The 18,292-nt window shown below is 40.1% G+C and overlaps 1 protein-coding gene across 2 annotated transcripts in view; it reads right to left on the bottom strand.

Annotated features, from left to right (window-relative positions):
• Positions 1-18,292, bottom strand: part of Dap160 (dynamin associated protein 160) — a 28,750-nt gene that overhangs the window by 2,710 nt on the left and 7,748 nt on the right. For both annotated transcript variants that reach the window (XM_028301404.1, XM_028301395.1), the window contains 14 exons: positions 17,646-17,775; positions 15,907-16,017; positions 14,002-14,066; positions 12,667-12,849; positions 11,505-11,616; positions 11,228-11,305; positions 10,066-10,264; positions 9,005-9,088; positions 7,796-7,917; positions 6,348-6,411; positions 4,644-4,748; positions 3,724-3,786; positions 3,047-3,179; positions 516-684 (listed from right to left, as the gene is read on the bottom strand). In XM_028301404.1, coding sequence (XP_028157205.1) covers positions 516-684; positions 3,047-3,179; positions 3,724-3,786; positions 4,644-4,748; positions 6,348-6,411; positions 7,796-7,917; positions 9,005-9,088; positions 10,066-10,264; positions 11,228-11,305; positions 11,505-11,616; positions 12,667-12,849; positions 14,002-14,066; positions 15,907-16,017; positions 17,646-17,775 — 1,618 coding nt within the window. The remainder of the gene's footprint in view (positions 1-515; positions 685-3,046; positions 3,180-3,723; positions 3,787-4,643; positions 4,749-6,347; positions 6,412-7,795; positions 7,918-9,004; positions 9,089-10,065; positions 10,265-11,227; positions 11,306-11,504; positions 11,617-12,666; positions 12,850-14,001; positions 14,067-15,906; positions 16,018-17,645; positions 17,776-18,292) is intronic.

Below are 18,292 nucleotides of genomic sequence, written 5' to 3'. Positions count from 1 at the left end.
GTCTCACAGTGCGCGTGGGCGCACAGAGTGACACACGGACCAATCGCAGAGCTCTATTCAACGCTGTGCGTTCGATTTGCTGCTGCTCTTAAGCAAGCATCGTTTGTGAATATGGGCGATAATTTATTATTGTAAATAGGCTTTCAAAAATCACATCGGCCAATCACGACGAACACAATCATCGTCGGCCGTTTGGTGTAGTGGTTCGAAACGGACTACTATTCCGGAGGTAGCGGGTTCGATTCCCGCACAGTACAAACATTTGTGTGCATGAACATATTTGCTTGTATTGGACTGGGTGTTTTCTATGTATAATAAGTATGTATTTACAAAAAAAAAGTATTTAAGTATGTTTATATCCGTTGTCTAGTGCCCATAGTACAAGCTTTGCTTAGTTTGGGACTAGAAGCGCAGTGTAAAATGTCTAAGGATATTTATTTATTTATTTTATTTACATTCCCAGTATAACCCTACCACTGCTAAAAAAAGTGAAAAAGTCCATTCCTTCTTCTTACCTGCACCAAATCCGGTTCCGGCGCCACGGCGACGGGCGCCGGTTGCGGCGCCGGCAGCGGGCTGGCCGGCTCCGGTTCCGGTTCAGCCGCCTCCGGTATAGTGCTGATGGTGTCGCCGGTGGAAGAGGTTGTGTCTTTGGTGACGTAGTTTGAGGGGAATATGCCCGTTCTGGGGAGAAAAATGATTACTGATTAAATTAGGTTTTGACAATTTTAACTACCTAGGTAGCATCAATACTTATGACTATAATTTGTATATTTTAAAGATTGTAAACGTAAAAGGAGGCTGACAATAGTGACTGAGTTTCTTGCGCTGCTTCTTCTCAGCACTGGCCCATTTATTGTCCCGAAGCAGTGGTAGGGTTAATATTGGGACGTGTAAAAGTGCTTTTTAAAAGCCTATTTGCAAAAATAAATGAGTTTTTAGTCCTGTGTAATATTAGGGATTGGATAGAACGCAAGTCGGCCGTAGTAAGGACAATCTGGAGCATGTTATGTATCAGATACTGTATCAAGTGAGTACATAGGCACGAGCCCGCTGCGAGATGCTCGCGCGTGGTTCGCAGGGAGATTGCAGCGACCCGCCGAGTGGCGGTATCACTGCGAGCACAAAGGCGGCTCGCAGTAGGATCCAGGAGCTCGCAGCCAGATACGCGATGACCGTGGACGAGCCGTACTCACTTGAAGTTTTTTTTCAGAAATCAGAAATATTTATTTGCTATTACATGGTTTTACAAGATATTACAATTTGGACACGTTATTTATTTATTTAAAGACTTTATTGCACACACAACAATGTTCAGTGGGGCCGTTCAAGTATTACGTAAGCAGATTTCTTACCATTTTTTACCCCCCCGCCCCCGTTGTCATCAAAAGTAAGCAAAGCACTTACCCCCTCCCCCTATGCTTACGTAAACATTTTTAGTTATAAATGTTTTTTATCAGTGTGAGTCAGGTTAAAGTGTACATATAAAAATAGATGAAACTAGATATTTTTATCGACAAAAAAGAGGTAAAAATTTTTGATATTTTTTTAATTTTTTTTATAGATTTTTTTTTCTTCCAATTACTTATTGTAAAGAAAACGTAATTACTTTTAAACTAAGCGGTATATCCTGATAAAGTAAAAACAGTAATAATGCTAAATAACAGGCGATACTAAAAAAAAAAAACATAAAATACACAAAAAGGCCAACAAATAATAAAAAATGATACTTTTTGATAAAAAAAAACTGCTTTTAAATTCGTGTTTTTTTGGTTATCTAATAAATTTCTCCAAAAAATGCCCCTATAACCGGTGGTTTTTATCACTTTGTATTATTCTCTATCGTATTACCTTCGTAAAACCAAAAATCGCATGTCTCTATCCCTATCACAACGTTTGCAATGATGAAATAACTAACGATGACGTAATCATCATCTAGACCCCCCTACCCCCCATGTCATCCAAAATAAGCAAAACAGAGACCCCCCCACCCCCCCTTGGTGCTTACGTAATACTTGAACGGCCCCAGTACAAAACAGCGAGCTTAATGTTAACGTTACATGCTACGTTACGTGCTACATGGCAGATGGGTACCCTGCTTTTGAGTGCAGTTGCGGTTTTGTTCCCCAGTCGATGAAGCACATGACGTCGTGCCTTGAGTGCCCGAGCAACTGCACGCAGGAAGATTTAATGAAGGCTACTGACAACGCCACTCTTGTGGCGAAGTTTTGGGCTCACACTGTGTAGGTTTGTTGTCGACACGATAAGAAGGGATTGTTGTTGGCATTAACAGGTAGAGCAGTTGATATTAACTGCTCAACAAGTAAAGCGCACGCGACGTGAAATGAAGAGTACGGGCGGATAACTGCGCGAGAGCTGTCGACAGCTCGAGCAGTTAGTGTATGCCTGGCGATTGCTTAACCGCCTGAAGCAGTCCGCTTTAACCGCCTTTGTGGTCTAGTGGTAAGACCACCTGCTTCAGACGCAGAGGTCCCGGGTTCGATTCCAAGTGGGGGCAGATTTTTCTGTTCGGTTTGGTTGGTGGTAGGGCTTGTTCCAAGTCCGCCTGGTTAGCTACCACCATCTTACCTAAGTCTGTCGCCATAACAACAATGTTAACAGCATTGTTGTGTTCCGTCAGTTGAGGTAAGATAGCCAGTTCCTCCGTGGTTGAGGATTCCAGGTGAAGCTCGCTTCCACCTTCGGCCTGATCGTCACTTACCATCAGGTGAGATACAGGCCAAAAGCTTCCTCGTTGTGGATAAAAAAAAAAGGCAAAACTGCTCCTGCGGTTCCGTGTATTGTGTACGTAGAATACTGCAGTTTGCAATGCAAAGCTGTCGACACTGTTTCAAGCTGTCCGTCAGATGTCTGGGGTAAATTGAACTTTAAGACTAGGGATTAAGACTTACGACCTCATATAGGTAGCAAGAAGGCGCTGGATGCAGGCCGCTGCCAACCGTGCGATGTGGAAGTCATTGGGGGAGACCTATGTTCAGCAGTGGACGTCCTGTGGCTGAAATGATGATGATGATGAATAACTTACCGGATCCCGATCCGTCCGGTCCACCAGTCCCCGTCCCGCCTCATGACTTCAATCCGTTCGCCAGCTTCGAAGGTCAGGTCACCAGGCTCGGCCGAAGTGTAAGGGTACGCCGCTATGTAGAAATCTCCACCTTCTGTAGCAAAAATGATACATAATACATACATACCATAAAGTTAATATACTCGTAGCTATAGTCTGGTCTGCGAGCACGTAGAATTTTGTCCAAAGACCTCAAGCTACCCATCCTTATCGCTCGCGCGTAATTATGTTGCTGTCGCGCTCGCACACTCACTGCGGGCGCCCGTCGCACAGTCGCGACAGCAATATAATTACGCGCGAGCGATAAGGATGGGTAGCTTGGGGTCATTGGACAAAATTCTACGTGCTCGCAGACCGGGCTTTAGCGGAATAGAGCAACAAAGGACTGAGCGAGCGAGATGTCACTAGCAGCCACACTGTGTGATAAAAAGATGCGAGATGCGAAGTAACAGAACCATTTTTTGCAACTATTTGACAGTCCGTTAGCACTCATTGGCACGCTGAAAACTTGAACTATTCGAGATTTTTTAAAATTTTATGTGAGTGTAATCGTAAATGTTTATGAGAAATAGTGCTACAGAAATAATGATCTTTTGATTATTCACGACACTGCTCGGGCCTCAATGTATCAGACTTACCAACAACAGGCATCGCTCCGCCCAAATCGTTTGCAATCTCTGCCTCTGGCACTTCTGCTATGCCTGAAACAATTATTTTTATTTTAGACTATCATTTCAGGCATAGGACGTCCATTGCTGAACATAGTCAAAGTCAAAATTTCTTTATTTGTATAGAGTAGACTATTAAATAGTTCTTACAAATCGTCAAATATTTTGCTCTTAAGGAGCCTCTACATGTTTCAATCTTTTTAACCTACCAAATGATATCTACATCGGTTGGTAGCGGCCTGCATCCAGCGCCTTCCTGCAATCTTTATGAGGTCATCTGTCCACCTTGTGGGTGGACGTCTCACGCTTCGCTTTCCGGTACGAGGCCTCTACCCATTCATATAGGTCGTCAGTTCTGCGAGCTATGTGTTCCCGCGACCTTCACCAAATCGTCAGTCCACCGAGGAAGATATAATGCTAAATACTAAAAACACCTACCTTCGAGCTGTGTCTTGGTCTCCATAGGCTCGATGACCCTTCACCAGATCGTCAGTCCACCGAGTGGGATAAGCTAAGTCCTTCATTAAAGACTTACCTTCGAGCTGTGTCTTGGATTCCATAGATTCGATGACCCTTCACCAGATCGTCGGTCCACCGAGTGGGATAAGCTAAATCCTACATTAAACACTTACCTTCGAGCTGAGTCTTGTACGGCTAGCACGTTTGCGTATTCGAATCGCTAGTGTCGTAAAGTGAACTTAAAATGAGAAATAAGAAGCACGAAACTTATTTTGAGAGTCAAAATTGTCACGATATCGTTTAATTTGAAGGTTGAGTGTCGAATTTTGTCGAATACGCAATCGATTCGAACTCGGAAAGTTTTTCGTGCTAGTCGTACTGATCGTTAGTCCACCGAGGAAGATATAATGCTAAATATTAAAAACACTTACCTTCGAGCTGAGTCTTGGTTTCCATAGGCTCGATGACCTCGGTAGCATAGGCGGCCACCGCGTTAATGTCCTCAACATAGGATTCAGGGAACCAGCCCGATTGACCTGTGGCAACAACATGCATTTGGCACGTTAAAAAAATCATTAAATAAATAAATACATATCATTGGACATTTTACACTGCGCTTCTAGTCCCAAACTAAGCAAAGCTTGTACTATGGGTACTAGACAACGGATATAACATACTTAAATATATTTTTTTGGAAATACATACATATTATACATAGAAAACACCAAATCCAATACAAACAAATATGTTCATACATTCAAATGTTTGTACTGTACGGGAATCGAACCCGCTACCTCCGGAATAGTAGTCCATTTCGAACCACTACAACAAACGGCCGACTTAACAGTGTCTTGTTTTTGGATGCTGCTTCAAAACGCTTTTTTACAGCTACTCGCTTTATAATCCTGTTCAGAAACGCTTTTTTTAGCTATTTGCTATAGGTTACCATCAGAATCCTGTTTAAATGCTTTTTTTCAGCCACTCGCTTAAGGATCTTGTTCAAACATGCTTTTTTCAGCTAGTTGCTTTAGGATCCTGTTCAAAAATGCTTTTTTTTTCAAGTACTTGCTTTAGGACCCTGATCAGAAAGTTTTTTTTAGTTGCTTTAGAATTCTGTTCCAGCCACTCTCTTTAATAAATCTATTAAAAACACTTATGTGTGATATAATGATAAGCTTATTCTTTTCATCATCATCATCATTTCAGCCATAGGACACGGTAATACTATCATACAGTATTGTAACTTCATATAAACGGACGAAACGCGAGCTTTCCTTCGAAATTCAAATCTCGGTATGCGCTCGACATGCAAAAGTCGGGGGTGTCGCGAATGTGCCACAGTAATAAACTGACGATGTGTTGTTTTGTAAACAGTAAGTGTTGATTTTATAAAAAAATATTACAAGTACCTATTTATACAGGGTGTTAGGTAAATGGGCTACACTAGCCCATATTAACATTATATTGTAAATGGTATGGTGTAGTCAGTGATATCAATTTTTTTTTATTTTCATACAAAATAAAATTATTAAAATCAGATTTTTATGAAAATTAAAATTATTAAAATGCTGATATAATTTCTGACTTCACCATACCATTTATATGCACACGTTAACATGGGCTAGTGTCTGCTTATAAACCCATTTACCCAACACTCTGTATAATAAATAAATCAAGCATTTTGTACGCCTCGGTCGAGGAGCATACATTTTACAGTCGCAAATTTATAAGATTTGTTACTAAATCTTAACACAAATATTTTTTTTAGTTAAATCTACTAATGACAAGACAACATGCATTTTTATCCTATTTCATTCACAAAGTATTTTGTTTGTCAAAATAAAATAAAAAATTACAATCACGTAGGCAGATGTAGTGAAAATAGGGTCTGCAGGTGGGCAGCCCTATCGCATGTTGTCATAGGGTGACGTACCGCTCGGCTGTTGACATTTATTTCAAAAATATGGCCGAGTTGGAATACTGTATAGATAGTATTACCGTGCATAGGACGTCCACTGCTGAACATAGGCCTCCCCTAATGCTTTCCACGTTGATCGATTGGTAGCAGCCTGCATCCAGCGCTTCCCTGCTACCTTCACGATGCTACCTTATTCTTTTAACACCCTGTATATTACCTCTGGCTGTGCCCCACCGCCAGCCGGGCTCGGCGTCGCCTCTAGGCGCCTGCGCGTCGCTGACCTGATGGACAGACGATTTTATATTACACTTACAAAAACAAAGGCGTCTCACCATAAGGGCTCTCTCCCACATGGACATGCGGTTTTTTGCAAGTACTGTTTTTTGCAGGATACCGTTTAGGGTAGTATTGCATGTTTTAACTTTAGTCCGTCAATTTTATTATCAAAAATATTTGACACATTTTTATTTGTCAATCAAACAAGTAATCACGAAGTAATCGTGCGTTGAAGATCCACGTGACGTCACAAAGTGCTACATTTTTAATCACGCCTTGACGTCACCTCTTCTTTTGAACTTTGGCGCGCTTTATCTCTTTAAATTTTCATTAGTATGAAAAAGTGAAAAATACGTGTCGAGTATTTTTTGATAAGTTAACTGAACGGCTAGCACGAAAAATTTTAGAGTTCGAATCGTTTGCGTATTCGAATCGCCATCAAAAGATTTAGTACGAAAACTACAGCAGCGCCCTTGTGAACGTGTCGTAAAGTGAACTTAGTATAATAAATGGTTGCACGAAATTTATTTTGAGAATCAAAATTGTCACGTTATCGTTTAATTAGAAGGTTAGTATAGAATTTTGTCAAATATGCAAACGATTCGAAGACGAAAGTTGTTCATGCTAAAGCCTGGTCCGTGAGCTCGTAGAATTTTGTCCAATGACCCCAAGCTACCCATCCTTATCGCTCGCGCGTAATTATGTTGCTGTCGCGCTCGCACACTCACTGCGGGCGCCCGTCGCACAGTCGCGACAGCAACATAATTACGCGCGAGCGATAAGGATGGGTAGCTTGGGGTCATTGGACAAAATTCTACGTGCTCACGGACCAGGCTTTAGCTTCAATATGGTCCCGGTCAAGAGGGCGAGCAATTCGCAATCCTCATCGTATAATAGTTCCTGCTGAAAACCAGCGTCTCGACATGGCGCATGTTATGTCGCGAATATAGCTGAGCGGACGCCACTTCAGCATAGTTTATAGTTTAATGTCATGGTACTGTATTTTTATTTTATTTTTTTCTATGCTGAATAAAGTGTTCTTGTTCTTATTCAAAATCAAAATCAAAAGTATTTATTCAGTTTAGACCACAAGTGGCACTCATGAACGTCAAAATATTATTAAAGAAAATAATAAAAAAAGAAAAGGTAGCCCTTATGGGGCACTTTACATGTCTCCTTATCTTTTGGGCCCTACCAGCGCTTCGAGACAAACATATGGCAAGTGCTGAGAAGAAACGCCGGAACAAACTCAGTCACCACTAATTGCCAGGAATTATCTAACGGTAGGAATAACCAAATTCGAGTACATCAAATATGTGCAGACTGATTCTTAAAACACTTGTTTTTTTTACTTAGGAATCCCTAACTGTCAAGCTTGACACGACTTACCAGATCACCCGGCTGCAAGCTAAGCTCGTCGGGCGTTCGCGCGTTGAATTCGTACACGCAGCGCCATCTCGCGGCCGATGGCGCTGACGTAGTTGACGGAGTTGATGTCACGGGTTCGGTTGCTGGGAGGGACAGGTAGTACGTCATTATTAGGGCATTTATGCGGCACGGGAGGGGTGACATAGACATAATATACATGGTGAAATTTTGTAATGCCACCTGGAGGGAAAGTACTCTTAATACTGTAGATATAATTTTTTTCTCAAAGAAAACATTCCTTTATTTTTGAAAAGAAATGGAACTGCATTCAAAGATTTCCAAAAATTTGCTTGTTACACCCGGGAATCGAACCAACTAAAATCTGTTGAAAATTACACCCTGTATTTTTATTGCATCGATCGTTAGGATTAAGTATAAGGATGAAATCTCTCTAACAAACTTGATAAATCAAATGAAAGGAAATCCATGAAATCTTAAATTATTTTAATTATTTACAGAAAATTTTAGAGTAGGCGCACACCGTTGATTATTCGTCGGCCGATAGTTTAGTCGGGCAGTTGATCAGTATGGGCATGTATGGGAGTGCGCACACTACGCCGATTCGATTTGGCCGATTCTTCATACAATTTAAAATCGGGCACAACTATCGGCCAACTAAAAATCAACGGTGTGCGCCTACTCTTATGGTACGTAGGTGAATTTTCATAAAAATTCGGAAGTCTTTGATCTTTCTTGTTCTCTTTCTTTTCAAAAATAAAGGAATGTTTTCTTTCAGTAAAATTTTCTATCTACAATATTAAGAGTACTTTCCCTCCAGGTGGCATTACAAAATTCCACCCTGTATAGCCATAAAAGTTGGCTCAAACGTAAATACCTAATTTTTTAAGAAGTGACTGAATCTTTCTAAAGACATTCATGTGTATAGGGGGTAAATATACAGAAAGATTACACATACTGTTGAGCGACTTGTCGTGTAAACAACTTGCTTCGGGCAAGATGGCATCTTGAAACCTACTTATAGGAATGCTTATCTCTAAATGATCCATAAAATAAATACGCAAGTATTTATTTGTTACTTTTTTTAGCTTAATATCAAGGAATATTTGGTTGCCAAAGAAAAAAAAGGGTAATTTTACCTTGGCAACACTTCTTTTATTTGTTTTTTAAGCGCAAAATAATATCAGACTGATTATTTTCAACAGAATTTACCTGTAGTAGGAGGAGCGTCGCCCCAAGCGTCGTCTTGAGCTCCAGTATCGCCCCAAGCATCGTTAGAAGTACCCCAGTCAGCTTCTAGACAACAAAAAGAATATATTTTATAATGCGAACAGCTAGGGACTGGAATTCGCTGCCTGCTGCTGTATTTCAACATTATAATCCGGGCGGTTTTAAGGCGAGAGTGAAGCACTTACAGGGCAGATATGTACCATCCTAGACTGCATCTCACTTAACATCAGGTGCGATTGCGGTCAATAAGTGCCTTGTCTTGCATAAAAAAAATAAGGTGCAAAACATGGATTTTTTATACATAACAAGGCAAGTATTTGACGCATAGAGATATACGTAGAGAGATGGCAACTAATGCGCTGAGTTCGAAACTCAGTGTCGCATTAGAAATTGACACACACAAAGTAATCAAAATATGTGCTCATTATCCACTGCGGTATAAGTACTCAACGTTCGAATAATTTTTAGCACTATGTAAGCAATGTAAACTGTAAATTGACACACACAAAGTAATCAAAATATGTGCTCATTATCCACTGCGGTATCAGTACTCAACGTTCGAATAATCTTTAGTACTACGCAAGCAATGTAAACTATTTACATTATGACTTCTGCAGCAATGTGTTCTGTTTTTGGGCATATTGCTGCGACACCGGCCCCGCCCACTTGTCACATCTCCCTTTAGTTTCTGTGATCTGTGATTTGACCGCAAACCTGGTGTTAAGTTAGATGCAGTCTAGGATTTAGTCTAGGGATGTTTCTCAAATTAAGATTGTACTTAAGTACTAGAGGTAAGTAAAATAAAATAAATATAAGTATAATTTTTCTAAGAGACATCGTAACATAAAAAAGTAGGTGGACATAGCAAAAGAAATAGGAAAATAAACAGATATTAAGAAAGAAAACAAAAATAAAAAGATAAGAAAGAAAAAAAAAACATAAAAAGGATAGAAAAATTAAAAGAAATATAGAAAAATAATACGAAAAAGATATAGAAAAGTTAAAAAGTAATAGAAATAATTGAAAAATAGTAGAAAACTAACCACCAGTGCCCCAACCACTTTCAGCAGGCGCCGTAGACCGCTGTTGCTGATATTCCAGCCGCTTCGCTTCATAAACCTTCCATACATTAGCGCATTTCTCGCTGAGTTCTGTCACTCGCGCTGACAGATCTGACAGCTGGGAGTTGTTGGACTCGAGGTCGGACTTCTTGCTTTCGACGATCGCTTTGGCTGCTTCCACCTGGGAGAAGGAAATCAAATCAAAAATCCATTACTATTTAATTTGTTAATTTTGAAAAATATAAACGTTAAAATATCGGTATCGTAGTCAATGGGCTGCTGTCAGGGTGACATTGACGTAACTTATGTCAATGTCACTCTAGAAACGTCACAATAGAGCAGTGGTTCTTAACCTTTAAGTCACGAGGGATCGTTTTACCAAACTGTCTTTTTTTTTTCAAAATCCTATGAAAGGGTAGGTCGATTTCTCGCCCACTGTGCGCCGTTTGCGTTGTGTTGACTCGACTCATCACGTCACGTCACTTGTTTATTACGATGTCTTCGTGGACCACTTGGAATGCCTCCAGGGACCACCAGTGGTCCGCGGACCACCGGTTAAGAACCACTGGAATAGAGGGACGGCGCTTTTATGCTAAGTGATTAATTGTATTTGAAATGAGGCAACATAATTTGCAAGTTAAGTATCCTGTGTTTTATTTATGAGAATAGAGATATACCAGTTATTATAGGCTTAAAAGCACTGACGCACAAATTATATTCTCAAGACAAAAAACTGTCAAAATGTACAAAAAAGTATAAATAAGTAGTCAAACTATAAAAATATCTGACACCTTTAAAATACCTATAATAAACCTTAAGCCTTTAGGCCCAGAACAGACGGTGAAACGCAACTGCAATGCAACTGCAACTTTGTGATGATTCTGATGAATGAAACTGAAAGTTTCAAACTGGTCGCGTCATGTGTGGTCTCTCAACGGACGCTATGGCAGAAACTTAGATGCAACTCAAAAGTAACTAGCAGTTGCAGTTTCGTTGCATTTGCGTTTCACCGTCTGTTCTGGGCCTTATAGGGTTCTTGTTATGGCAATAATGCCACAATAATTTAAACCCTATTCACTTATCATAAGGTCAAAAAGCAATTAATTTGTTAAACACGCCGTACGTTACAAAAGTTAAGAATTACCTTGTCCCGCAGTTGTTTTAGAGTAATCTCCATCATGTTCAGCTTTCCATCTTCACCAGCTCCCTCTGATGCTTTAGCCTGAAATTATTTCATACAACAGTCATACAACTTCTTAAAATCAATTTATTAGCAGTCAAAGCTATTAAAGGTCAAATCCTGGCTATAGTCTGGTCGCCGAGCACGTAGAATTTCGTCCAATGACCCCAAGCTACCCACATTACAAGATAACTCTAGTGTCGTGTCGATAGATGTCGCCACAAGTATGATATCTTTTTACCTTAGCGTCCAGCTCAGCTTTTTCTTTGTTAAGCGCGATTTGCTTCGCATTTAATTCCTTCACTCGAGCTTTGAGTTGCTGCATTTCAGCCATGCTTGAATCGCGGTCGGATCTGAAAACAAAGTTCATGAAATATCAAATACAAATACAATTTTTATTCAGTACTTAGGCCCTTTAAAGATTGCTTATACATGTCCCAAATACCTTGCCCTACCACTACTTCGGGTTAATATGGACTGGTGTCGAGAAGTGGACCGACGACATGATAAAGGTAGCAGGAAGGCGCTGGATGCAGGCCGCTACCAACCGGGCGATGTGGAAGTCATTGGGGGAGGCCTATGTTCAGCAGGGGACGTCCAGTGGCTGAAATGATGATGACGATGGTCAAGGTTTTTTTATATCTTGTATAGTTTCGTGATATGTGCTCTGTATGGTCTGTAATATTGGAACAATTTAACCATATTTTGAACTTTATTTTTTTTTTTTTCCATTCCCTTGTTTAAGGTCCGAAAACTATGAAAATGAACCTAAACCGCATTAAAGTTCACTTTACCTCATTCCGTCAATAGTACACTTAGCAGCAGCCACCGCAGTCCTGGTATCTCTGATACTCTTGGCCAGGTCGGCCGCTTTGACCGTCTTAAAATGAACCCTAAATAACTTCATATTACGGTCGATTTCACTCCACTTCATCTTTGATATTGGACTGAAAACCAACCTTAATACCTTGCAGTGAAGTCTATATTACTGTACCTCATCCCGTCAAAGTGCATTTAGCAGCAGCCACAGCTGTCCTGGTGTCTCTGATACTCTTGGCCAGGTCGGCCGCTTTGACCATCTTAAAATGTACCTAAATATCTAATATTAAGATGGTAGACAGCTTTGTGTGAAATTTTAGTGTGCTGCTAACTGAAAATGAGCCTTAAGCCTTTATCATAAAGTTAAATTTACCTCATTCCATCAATAGTACATTTAGCAGCAGCCACAGCTGTCCTGGTATCTCTGATAATACTCTTGGCCAGGTTGGCCGCCTTGACCGTCTTAAAAATCTTAAAATGTACCTAAATATCTGGTATTAAGATGGTAGACAGCTTTGTGCGAAATTTTAGTGTGCTGCTAACTGAAAATGAGCCTTATTCCTTTATCATAAAGTTAAATTTACCTCATCCCATCAATAGTGCACTTAGCAGCAGCCACCGCTGTCCTGGTGTCTCTGATGCTCTTGGCCAGGTCGGCCGCTTTGACCGTGGCTGAGTTGAGTTCGGCTGAGACCGCTTGAGTCTTTGCTTTTAGGCTTAAGACTTTTGTTTGCTCTTCTGTCCTCATGGCTTCTAACTCCCTTGTCCTGTGGATAAGAAAATTAATGAGTTTATTGGCCCACAAAGTATATTATTTACAATCTATATAAATAAAAATGAATTGATGTTCGTTAGTCTGATTAAAACTCGAGAACGGCTGGGCCGATTGAGCTGATTTTGGTTTTAAAATGTTTGTCGTAGTCCAGGGTAGGTCTAAACGGTGAGCAAATACGCGTGCGATATTGTTTTTCTGTGACAGACAAAATTCCACGCGGGCGAAGCCGCGGGCAGAAAGCTAGTAATCAATAATATATAACTTAAAGGTGACTGACTGACAGACTGACTGACTAACATAGTGATCTATCAACGCACAGCCCAAACCACTGAACGGATCGAGCTGAAATTTGGCATGCAGGTAGATGTTATGACGTAGGCATCCGCTAAGAAAGGATTTTACGAAACTCCACCCCTAAGGGGGTAAAACGGGATCCACGCGTACACTTATGAAGCAATAAATGATAGTCGCGGGCCGCACACTAATAAATAAAACAGGCCAAGTGCGAGTCGGACTCACGCACAAAGGGTTCCGTACCATTGATTTATGAAATTATTATTTTTTATTTTAATTAAAGTTATTTGTATGAAAGATTACGCGGTAATAAGCGGTTTACGATTTACGAGGTATTAAAAAAAAACTACTTACTAGATCTCGTTCAAAACAATTTTCGTTGGTAGTTTTTATAGTAATGTACATCATATGTTTTTTTTAGATTTTTCATTTTCTTATTTTAGAAGTTAGAGGGGGGGGCAACTTTTTTCCACTTTGGAAGCGTCTGTCACGCAAACTATTCGGTTTAGAAAAAAAGTATTTTAGAAACCTCGATATCATTTTTGAAGACCTATCCATAGATACCCCACACGTGTTTGATGAAAAAAAATTTTTTGAGTTTCAGTTCTAAGTAAGTATGGGGAGCCCCCAATATTTATTATTATTGTTTTATTTTTGCATCAGAATCTTAATGCGGTTCACAGAATACATCTACTTACCAAGTTTCAACAGTATAGCTCTTATAGTTTCGGAAAAAAATGGCTGTGACATACGGACGGACAGACGGACGGACAGACAGACAGGACGAATCTATAAGGGTTCCGTTTTTTGCCATTTGGCTACGGAACCCTAAAAATGAATACTTTTATACCTTTTTTTCTCCCATTCCAGCTGACACTGTCTTTCCATTTCCTTCCTTGCTGCCTCACGTTTCTCCTGCAAAGAAAACTCAATTAATTTTAAGCCATATACCAAAGGTATAAGATTGAAAAAGGACGTAGCACTATCAACCCGGAAAAGGATCGTAACCGTATCAACTTGAGGCGGTCAGTATTCTTTGTACGAAACTCCATACTGCAACACTTATCCGCACCGTAACGTAAACGCCTCGCCTCGCGGTTGACAGCTCGCGAAAGGCGATACGGTGTTGATTAGTGATGTACAAGGCTCGAGGCTTCCGAGTCCTTTTGCCAAGAGCTCAGAGTCGTTTTACAGGGCTCGCCTCGTTTGTATGAATCTCGACGACTCGTAAGTCCTTTTTAGAGTTCGAGCCTTTTTGGGGCTCGCCTCGTTTATGAAGCTTGGAGTATTTCGCAGAGCTCGAGCCTTTTTGAAAGCCCAGTTAACTTTTGTGTTAAAATCGTCCTATTAAATAAAACTGCAGTGATACTACAATAAAATACATATTTGAAAAACGTTTTTCATAAAAGGGCACAAATCAGAAAATGACTACAAACAATTAGAATTATAACTTTTCCTAACAAATAAAATATAGGTCCATTTTAAAAATCTTATAACTAAAATCAACGTAGGTGATGTTTTTTTTATTTGTTTGAGCTCTTTTGAAGGTTCAAATTCAAATTCAAATTCAAATATTTATTTGCACAATTTTGGGTAAACATAGTGGTCTTAAAACTAGTATAAGTAGATCGCCAAAATTTGCTGTATAATTAGTCAGCGTACAAATATTTAAATAATTTCTACAAGAATAAATTACAAATATTATGTCATTTACTACATGAAAATAATTAAATATGTCAGAAATATAAAAAATAAAACAATGTCAAAACAATCAAAATAAATTAAATCAAACAATAAAATAATGCCATTAAAAGAATAATTAAAAATAAGTAATAAATGTCATTTTCGATTGAAATATTCATTCATAGTATAAAACGTATTTTCTAATAACCATGCATGCAATCTGGTTTTATATAAAGGCCCTGCAAGTGTCCTAATTTCTTCGGGTAAAGCATTATATACTTTCACCGCCATTGAAAATGCATTCTTATTACTTAGCGTTAGTCTGGTTCGAGCTCTTTTGAAGGTTCGAGCTCTTTTCAAGGCTCGAGCTCTTTTAAAGCCTCGAGGCATGGCTCAGAGAGCTCGCAGCTCGGCTAAGCTCGGGGAACCAAGCCTACCGAGCTCACTGAGCCTTGACATTCCGCCTCGAGGCTTCAGAAATAGGACTCGACGCCTCGAGTCTTGTACATCACTAGTGTTGATCCCTTATCGAGTTGATAAGTCTGCTATGAGCACATAGCTCGTAGAGACGATGGCCGTTGGGGCAGAAAATTTCTCGAGTGGCGACCACGGGCTGGAAGACGTAGCGTGGGCACTCACAAGGTGGACCGACGACATCATAAAGGTAGCAGGAAGGCGCTGGACGCAGGCCGCTACCAATCAATCAACATGGATATCATTGGGGGAGGCCTATGTTCAGCAGTGGACGTCCTGTGGCTGAAATGATGATGATGAAGTCTATGACCTAAATACAGATAAATAAATCTTTGGACAATTTCACACAGCGCCAGCTAGCCCCAATGTAAGCAACTTAATGCTTGTGTTATGGGTGCTAGCTTAACGGATATACTACTTATATGTATACTTTTTTTTATATACATACATATTATACATAGTCACACCCAGACCCGTCACAGAAATTAAAATTCATCATTTCAATTTCTGCCCGGCCGGGAATCGAACCCGGGATCTCTCGGCATAGTAGTCCGTTATGAACCACTACACCAAACGGCCGAATAATAAAGATACAGACCTGTTCTTCCTTCTGTTTCCTCATCAATTCCTCTTGTTCCTTCTTCTGAGCTTCTAGACGGAGTTTCTCTCTCTTCTCTGCTTCTTCCCTCTCTTTGCGCTCTCTTTCAGCCTAAAGAAGAGAGATATAAATAAATAAATATAAATAAATATCCTTGGACATTTTACACTGCGCCTCTAGTCCCAAACTAAGCAAAGCTTGTACTATGGGTACTAGACGACGGAATAAACATACTTAAATACTTTTTTTTTTGTAAATACATACATATTATACATAGAAAACACCCAAACCCGTCACAGAAATTAAAATTCATCATTTCAATTTCTGCCCGGCCGGGAATCGAACCCGGGACCTCTCGGCATAGTAGTCCGTTCTGAACCACTACACCAAACGGCCGTCATCAAAATAAACAATTTGGTAATTCACTTAGTGGTAATAAGAGCAATTATTGAACAAAAATAGGTATAGTCTGATGTGCTACAGAAAACATTTTTAAATAATTGTATGTTATTTTTCTACAAATGTCTAAAATTGATATAAAAATTAGTGGTTATTATATTTACCTCGGCTTCCTAGAATGCAGAATGCAAAAGAAATAGAAATATTTAATAATTATATGAAAATTATACTCTCCAGCTACCTACTAGGGGTCATCGGTTGAGTTCGTACTAAATAATCTAAAATGTAACAGCTATAAAAATAAATCTAATAAATAAATAGAAATTGTTTTATGTGCAACTTTTATATTTTTACATGAGTGCGTCAGAAGGAGGGTTATGTTTTTATGTACTTTTTGTCTCTGTGTGTCGTTCATTGCAATTTTATTCTTATTATTATTTTTCTTTCTTATTTATATCCCAAAGATGAGACAATGGTAGGTTAAATATGAGTTTTGCTTAGGGTCCGAGGGCCAGTGGCCAAATTCACGTATAGATGACCCACGCTGAACTGTCCCACCAAACTCAATGACAGGGGGGCGCTACCATCCTTCAACTATATGGTTTCCAACATGGCAAACATCGGAACCAGCGATCAGGTATTGACGGTGGCGCCCCACTGTCAATGTCATGCATAGGACAGTTCAGTATTTTGGAACTATAAGATCGAATACTTATAAAAACGAAATCGAAACAACATCGGGCGATTAATACGTGAATACGAAAAGTGACAAATCGCTTGCATGTCGTTGAAGTTTTGATACGTGAATGAGGCCACAAGTGAATTTGTGGGTAAGTCCTGATCCACCACGCTACTAACCGCCCTCTGCAAACAAGAGGCTATTGAGTGGTGGAAGTCTACATCGGGACAAAAACACTCAAAAGCACTCATTCAGGGATATAGCAACAAAGTAACTAAGGAACTGCTAAAGTTCAAAAGATACAAAGCCTGTGCAGTGACTAGAATACTGACCGGCCACTGCAAACTAAACAAACATAAATCGAACATGAACATGACCGAGGAAACTGTGCAGATTCTGCCATACAGAAGAAGAAACGGCCATGCATGTTCTTTGCTCATGCTTCCCGCTTATGAGCAAAAGAAGTATCCATCTCGGGCGACACATCATGCACCCGGATGAGATAGCAGATATCACGCTCCAAAGAATCTGGAAATTTATAGACTCAACGGGACTAAGCAGTGAACTCTAAACACAAGGGCTGCCACAATAGATCAATCCTGGTCGAGTTGGCGCAAATAAAGGCCCAAAAACCAATAATAATAATAAGTTCTGATCGTACCTTCTCTTTCATATGCTGGTCGGCCAGCTGCGAGCGGCGTCTTTCCAATTCAGCCTGGCCTCTAGCTAGGTTCTCCCTGCGGCGTTCTTCGTACGACTTGTTGCTGCTGACTGACGTCACTGATTCACGCCTGTCAGATTAAATAACAAAATGTTAATTGTGAAAAATCTGTACGTTAAAATATCGGTATCGTTAAAGTCAATGAAATGCTGTCAGGTTGACATTAACGTAGTCAATGTCAGCCTATAGTCTTGTCGCCGAGCACGTAGAATTTTGTCCACTGACCCCAAGCTACCCGCGACTGTGCGACGGGCGCCCGCAGTGAGTGTGCGAGCGCGACAGCAACATAATTACGCGCGAGCGATAAGGATGGGTAGCTTGGGGTCATTGGACAAAACTCTACGTGCTCGGAGACCGGGCTTTAGAAACGTCGATTAGAGTATGCACTGATGGGCTGATTTTTCAATCGTTGGATAACTTTTAAGTTTTAACTGAAGAATAAGTTTGGTGCATTGACAGTTTCAGTATGGGAAATATATCAAAATGACAAGTTTATTCTTCAGTTAAAAGATATCTGACGTGTCGCTGTGCTGATTTTTATTTACCTGCTGCTGCTCGTCCTTTAAGAGAGCATGTGAAAAAGTAAA

This window comes from Ostrinia furnacalis, unplaced genomic scaffold (genome assembly GCF_004193835.3).
Source record: "Ostrinia furnacalis isolate ACB-3 unplaced genomic scaffold, ASM419383v2 OfSCF0075, whole genome shotgun sequence".
Taxonomy (NCBI): Eukaryota; Metazoa; Arthropoda; class Insecta; order Lepidoptera; family Crambidae; genus Ostrinia; species Ostrinia furnacalis.
The sequence above is the reverse complement of the archived record's forward strand: the minus strand, read 5'-3'. Positions and strand labels throughout refer to the sequence as shown.